Source organism: Raphanus sativus, chromosome 6, assembly GCF_000801105.2.
Source record: "Raphanus sativus cultivar WK10039 chromosome 6, ASM80110v3, whole genome shotgun sequence".
Classification (NCBI taxonomy): domain Eukaryota; kingdom Viridiplantae; phylum Streptophyta; class Magnoliopsida; order Brassicales; family Brassicaceae; genus Raphanus; species Raphanus sativus.
The window spans coordinates 8,609,968-8,617,695 of NC_079516.1; the positions used below are offsets into that span (position 1 = coordinate 8,609,968).

A 7,728-nucleotide genomic window follows, 5' to 3' on the forward strand; every position below is an offset into this window, starting at 1 on the left:
CGAAAATTGCAAAAATATAATGAAAATTGAACATTTTTTTGTCTCCTTAGTATAATATCACCCTTAAATTTTACTTATAATATAATACTTTCGATAATACTAAAATTATCTCTACATTAATCACACTTAATCAAATAAAATACAATTACTACTTTTTATTTGATTAAAATTAATAAAAAATAAAAAATGAAAGTAGATTAAAAACAATACAAACAAAAAACTCCAAATTAAGTTGTCATAATCCTAGTCTCTTTCTCTCCCCATGAATCTCTTTCTCTCTGGACGAACAAAAATATGAGGCTCTGATTTGTAGGACAAGTTTGGTGTGAAATAAATCAGGACAATAACGATGAACTTATGGCTGCTGCGTACCTACAAGTTAGTATCATCAGTCAAGCGCTTATATTCGTCACCAGGTCAAGGAGCTGGTCAGTCTTTGAACGTCCTGGGACACTTCTGCTTATTGCATTCGACTTGCACAACTGGTAAGAACATCATATTTTCAAGAATCTAGGAAAGAACCTCATCTCACTCTTCTTTCCAATTGCAGGTTGCTACTCTGATTGCAGTGTACGCACTGGAGAAGCTGAAGAATTTGGTTCCACTGACTTGTATAGGAGTAGATAGCAAATTCTGTATGAGCTTTTTCTACACGGTTTCTGAGTACTGACATTTGAAAAAAAAAGATGGTCTCTCGTTTTCAGAGGATCATTACAGAGTATGCACGAGCTTGTGCTTTGCGTATTCCACTACCTTTATCTTTCATTGTTGCTAACCTATCAAGAATAGCTAGCCAAACCATGAAAGAATATTTAGGAATGTTGAGAGTGAACCAGATTCCATGAATCCAGTTTACTTTCGGTTGAGCCTCTCTAGTTAGTTTTCAGTGTCTTTGGAACTGAAAGTGGCCTAGTATTTGTCCTCTCCCCTTCTCTATAACCTGATGTCATCCCTATCCAACAACTATCTTCCTCCTCTTCAAAAATGATGCAATTGTGGCTCCTGTTTGCTTGATTCATCTACCCTTATCTAAAACCAACTCTCTGTATCAACAACTAGATCGACAAACTAAAAGAGGAAACTAGGCTTATGATTCAACTAGGTTCTTAAGGCCATGATTATCGGTAACTCTTAAGGATGTCCTTGGCATTTATTTGTCAAAAAATAAATCTAAAATAGGCAATTAAACCAAGGACGTGTCTTAGCTTAGAACTTTTGTTTCTCGTCCTTAAGGGCACGTGTCAGCCTCTCTCTCTTTCTCTCTCTCTCTTTCGGAGGCCTCTCTGAATTTTGGAAAGAGAAAAGTTTGTTCTGAATCAAAATCAAAGGCGAGGAGTTTGTTCTGAGTCGAAATCGAAGGCCATATGTTCTTATGAAGACCGAAAACGAACTCGAAATCGAGAAAGCAGTTAGTTATCATAGATACGACGATGGGGAGAGAGACGTCGACGCAATCATTCAACGAGGGGATGGTGGATGATGGGTACGTAGATGTAGTTAATATCGATATCTCCTCTGTTGAGATCGACGCCATGAACAAAAAACACTCAGACCATCCTCAGCTCAAATGTACGTCTCCTCTCTGTTACTAATGCAATTAGAGGAGAAAGTTCTTGTCTTTATGTGTGTTGATCATGTGAAAAAAAAAACAGATTTGAAGTTGGATGTGCGTGATATGAAGGCCTTTGAAGATGCTTCCTTTGATGTTGTGATTGATAAAGGTATCATCTTTTAGAAGATGTTTTGATTCAATGTTTTGATACAGTAATAACATGTTGGATGTTTTCTCTGTGTGGTTTCAGGAACCTTAGACTCGTTGCCAAAGTGTCGCTAGCCGAACAGGTAGAAGTAACCATAAAGAAAGCATATTCTCTAAACAGTTTTAGTGACAAACATAACTTATCTCTCTTTGCTGAAACAGATGTTATGAGGGAAGTCATTAAAAGAGAAAAGGATGGTGGAATCATTCCTGATCCAGAAGTAGATGCTTCCATGAAGGTGCACCCCTGAAACTGATCTTTCAACTCAAGACAGTTTATTATAGACCTTTTATTTTTTTTTGTATAGGCAATATCGGTTAGAGGACTTAAAAGAAGTCTGCAAACAGATTACATTTTAAAGGTAGTTTCTCTGATACAGTTTGGTCCCTTCTTGATTAAGCTTCTTAATTAAGTATGTCTTGTATTGCAATTTTTCAGATCCTAGGGCTTGACATTTATGCAGAGACATTGTTTGGCCATGCAATGAGAAGAGGCATATCCTGGAGGACAAAAGAAACGTCTTACAACAGGTTTGGTGGCGGTTCATAGCTAAGAAAAAACTGGTCCAGCTATTTGCTTGCATGGCTTGTCTCTGAAACGCTGCAAAACTGTTTTCAGCTGAGATGATCGTTGGTCCAACAAAAGCTCTATTCATGGATGAAATAACAAATGGTTTAGACAGTTAAAAAAAAATGCTAAGGACTTTTCTTGTCCTACCAATAATCTACAACATTAGAAAAGTCCTTAAATTTTGTCTCTACCTTAAAAATATTATTAAAATATGCTAAGGACATTTTATTTGTCCCACCAATAATGTTGCTCTAGGTTAAGCCCTAGCCTTTGGATTTGAAACTCTATTATTTTCTTTTGCATTTATGTATAAAAGCAATGTTTAAAAAAAAATAGAAATTGTTGGGATTGTCTCTAAACCGAGCCATAATTGGCGATTTACCCTCAGTTTTCAAGATTCAAAAACCGGACCATTTTACCCTTATATCATTCTCTCTCTTCTCTTCCCTATCTTCTAATCTTTTTATCTCTCACCCATATCATATTTATGCTTTCATTTTTCACCATAAATCTCTATTTTTTACTCTGATTCTTTTGACACCCATATTGCTAATGTTATTATCTCATACTAATTCTATTATTTCCAATTTCATATCTAGAAATATACATTCTTTTATTTAGATTTTATGTAAGTTAGTAGCTATTTCATTATTTACCTGTTATTTTTATATTTTATTGAATTTGTAATGGATACATAGGGTGTTAGCTGTTACAAATAGGTTTACGGCTATGTGATAGATAATTGATTAACGGTTAATATATGTATTTTTATGATACCAGCATTGTTAACATGTTAACCTGTTTGTTAGCGATTTGTTTTAACACGTTAATAAATAGACGTAACCCGATAACAAAATTTGTAGCATGTTAAAATTTTATTAATTTGCTAACAATTTTTATATCATGTTAACAATATGTTAACTCGCTAACAAATTTTGTATAACGATGTAAGGGTAATTTTGTCCATTCAAGTCACAAAAATCATCATATTTTGCCTTTATGTCACATCATGGACATTTCTTTAATTTGGACCTCCGTCGGGAGTATATTACACATTCACTCTTTTTAGATTCTCTCCATGATCTGCTTCCATATAAATGATCCACTTTACCAGTTGTGTGACAAATGTCGGTAAAAATATAGATTCGCATTTCAAAAAAAAATAGAATAAAGAAGATGAGTTTATGGCTTCCAAGAGAAATGCTACCCAACCATCTGAATATCGGGTCTTGAGAATACTAAACACATCACCTATGGAAATTTGACGTGGTAACAAGATAGATAAATAGAACCACCGTAAATCAATAGGAGTAGATAGATGCAAAGGAAAAAGGAAACACTAAGCTTTTCGTGATTGGGATGATAGAGTTTTATGCTGAATTTAAAACATGGAAATACTTGATTTTAAATATAAATTTCAATTTGAGACTGAAATTATTATAAATTTTTAGTTAGGTTATTCTAGTCATTTCACTGATAAATAAGTGTAGTTTTCAAAAACAATAATAAATAATGTATTTCTCAAAATATATTCTCATTTGAATATATTTTTCCAAATTTTCCCTTAGAAAAAACAAATGTCGACATAAAAATCGGGGCACTGTCTTATTGAGCGGACAGACACCAATCCCTTTCAAATTAGTATTCATCTTTGAGCAGTTTTTCCTAATTTTCAGCATCCTATTAATTACTCCCTAGTCCAAGCGCTTACTTTTGTTTCATTCCATTATATGGCACCGCCTTTTAATTGCACTAGGTTTTTCACTCGCGCTACGCGCGAGTCTGTCTTAATAATATTTTATTCATTTTTAAAAATATAAAAATATAACTAATTTATATAAATTTTGTCTTTATGAAAATATATCAAAAAACATTTAGTTTTTATTTTTATTTTGTCTATATAAGTATACTCTTTACAATATACTTCCTCTGTTTTATTATAAGTGTCGTTTTACACTTGTGCACACGAATTAAGAAAGCATTTAATTTTGCATATTTTCAATATAAAAACATCATTACCGATACAATTCAACCAATAGAAAAATAGAATGGATAATAAAGTTAATAAATTTTGCATTGAAACTCTAAAACGACACTTATTTTGCAACGAAAAAATTCTCTAAAACGACACTTAATATGAAACGGAGGGAGTATACTATTATTTGTGAAATAATTTTTGATTATAAGTTCTTTCCTTAAAACTATAAGTTGGACGTTCGATTTCGTTCACATGTTTATTCGGTTTTAGAATTTTGAGATTAAATATTTAAGTTATATTCGGGTATTTATAAAATTTAATTTGAGTTTTGTTCGAATTTTTTGCGGTTTAATTCAGATTATAACCCGTTTAAATTATTTTAAAAATAATTTAAATTCATATACACTATTCCTAAACAAATTAAAATGAAAACAATATATAATATATAAATTTGAATAATTTATATCAAAATACTTAAACTTAACATAAAATGGTTTTGGTTGAGTATTTGGATGGAGAGTCAATAAAATTTTCAAATATTTTGAGATTTTGAGTGTTGTTTAACTACTTTGGATATATATTTTTGATTCTTTTATATATTTTAGGTGTTTCGGGAAATTTCAAAAAATATTATATATTTAGATTTGTTGATATTGAGTCTAAAAATAATTAATACATCTAAATTAATAAATCTAGATTGGATATTTTCGCATATTTGAAATATTTTGGTTGAAGTCAGATTTAGTTTTGGTTCTCTATATAGCAAAGTTTTAGATCTGTTCAGATCGAGTGTGTCTAAGTTATTTGCTTTTAATTTTTTCTGGGTCTTATTAAAAATTAGAGCAGTAAATATATTTTAAACTTATAATTATTTATTTTATTTAATATATATTTCGATTATGATTGTGTTTTTTCTGATAGCTAATTACATATCTTATAAGAAGATATCAAAAGTGATGCAAAAAGATAAGAAAGTTTCTAAATTGGTTTAATGGATATAATTATACATATGATAACAATATTTCGATAAATTTGACATTTTCTCTATTAAATTTTTAGTTTATTATTTCAAATATATTAATTGTTATCAGAAGTTATAAGGATTTAGATGGAACGTGTTAAAAGTTAAAACTATTTCTTAAACACTTATAGTACCTGATTTTCTCATATTTGGTTTACTCTTGGTTTGTGGAATGGTATAGTTCTGGTTTAGAAACTTATTTTTTTACGATAGAAACATAAATAATGTAAAGGTTGGTCAAAAAAAAAAATCTAAAGATAAACCTAATCACTCAAACGTTCGGTGAGAAAATCACAGAAAATAGGAAACCTAATCCTCTCATTTTATCGTTCTTTTCACAACAAATGCACTTTGATCCTCTCGATCGATGAGATGATTAAGCTTAGTCAACAAAAAAAAAAATATATATATATATATATATATATATATATATTAAAATTAATAATCTTATTAAATTTTAGATTGATAATGTCTAAATAAAATTCTTCATACCTTTTGATCAATAAGAAATAACTCCAAACCCATAAGCACACCTTTGTTGATGTTACGTGCTTCCCAAAAGTGAATCACTCTAGCAAAAACTTCATTCTTATTAAAATATTTCTTAGATCATCAAAAACCAAAGAAGAAGCAGAAGCCACCATTACGTAAAAATATATTTTTTTTTTCAATATCTCTCTCTCTTCCCAAAGTAAATCTTGAAAACCTTTGGAACTCTAGACAACTATTTATAGTCACATAATACTTTATTTATTAGAAAGTTTCTTCTTTTATATATTAAGTGAAATTCTCTTTTAGATGTTTTAGTTTTTGTTATATATTTATGTTAATATGACATTTTTATATTCATGCTATATATTCCCCTTTTTTGTTAACATAACTATTTTTTTTAATTTTCCATTTTTCTATATCAGTTACCATTTATTTAAATAAGTTTTCAAATTTTAATATTTATTTTTTTAGTTTATGTTATACATATAATATTAATTTCGTTTTTTTAAAAAACTTTTTGGAAATATAAACATTTTAAAAATAATCAATTAAAAATCTGATTTTTTGTTTATATATTCATGTTAATATGACATTTTTATATTCATGTTATATATTCCTTTTTTTGTTAACTTAACTATTTTCTTTTTATTTCCATTTTTCTATATAGTTACCATTTATTAAAGTAAGTTTTCAAATTTTAATATTTTTGTTATATATTCATTTTAATATGACATTTTTATATTCATGTTATATATATCCTTTTTGTTAACTTTACTATTTTCTTTTTTATTTTCCATTTTTATATAGTATAGATTTATCAAAGTAAGTTATCAAATTTTAATATTTATTTTTCTTAGTTTATGTTATATATAATATTAATTTCGTTTAAATTTTTTTTTGGAAATATTAACATTTTAAAAATAATAAATTAAAAAAAAACTGAAAATGTTAAATTTTTTTATGTTAAGTTATATATATAATATTAATTTTCGTTTTAAAAAAGAATTTGGAAATATTAACATTTAAAAAAAAATTAAAAATCTGATTTGTCGTATTTTGATTGGTCGTTTAAAATCCTACGTGGACGCTCTCAATGGCTTATAGTCTCAACTTTTATTCTTCAATACCTTTTGATCAATAAGAAATAACTCCAAACCCATAAGCACACCCTTGTTGATGTTAAATGCTTCCCAAAAGTGAATCACTCTAGCAAGAACTTCATTCTTATTAAAACTTTTCTTAAATCATTAAAAACCAAAGAAGAAGCAGAAGCCACCATTGCGTAAATATATCTTTTTCTTTTTCAATATCTCTCTCTTTCCCAAAGTAAATCTTGAAAACCTTTGGAACTCTAGACAACTATTTATAGTCACATAATATTTCATTTATTAGAAAGTTTCTTCTTTTATATATTAAGTGAATTTCCCTTTTAGATGTTTTAGTTTTTTATATATTTATGTTAATATGACATTTTATATTCATGATATATATTCCCTTTTTTGTTAACTTAACTATTTTATTTTTATTTTCCATTTTTCTATATCAGTTACCATTTATTTAAATAAGTTGTCAAATTTTAATATTTATTTATTTTTAGTTTATGTTATATATAATATTAATTTCGTTTTTAAAAAAAATCTTTTTGGAAATATAAACATTTTTAAAATAATAAATTAAAAACTGATTTTTTGTTTGTTATATATTCATGTTAATATGATATTTTATATTCATGTTATATATTCCTTTTTTTGTTAACTTAACTATTTTCTTTTTATTTTCCATTTTTCTATATCAGTTACCATTTATTAAAGTAAGTTGGTCAAATTTTTAATATTTTGTTATATATTTCATGTTATTATGACATTTTTATATTCATGTTATATATTCATGTTATATATTTCCTTTTT

The 7,728-nt window shown here is 27.9% G+C and overlaps 1 protein-coding gene across 1 annotated transcript; it reads left to right on the top strand.

Moving 5' to 3' along the window:
* The first annotated feature begins 1,922 nt into the window (after positions 1 to 1,922).
* Positions 1,923 to 2,391, top strand: LOC108813238 (ABC transporter G family member 33-like). The gene is made up of 3 exons (XM_056989032.1): positions 1,923 to 1,998; positions 2,068 to 2,121; positions 2,199 to 2,391. Exons 1-3 carry the CDS (start codon positions 1,927 to 1,929, stop codon positions 2,307 to 2,309), a joined length of 237 nt encoding a protein of 78 aa, XP_056845012.1. The 5' UTR covers positions 1,923 to 1,926; the 3' UTR covers positions 2,310 to 2,391.
* Positions 2,392 to 7,728: the final 5,337 nt, after the last annotated feature.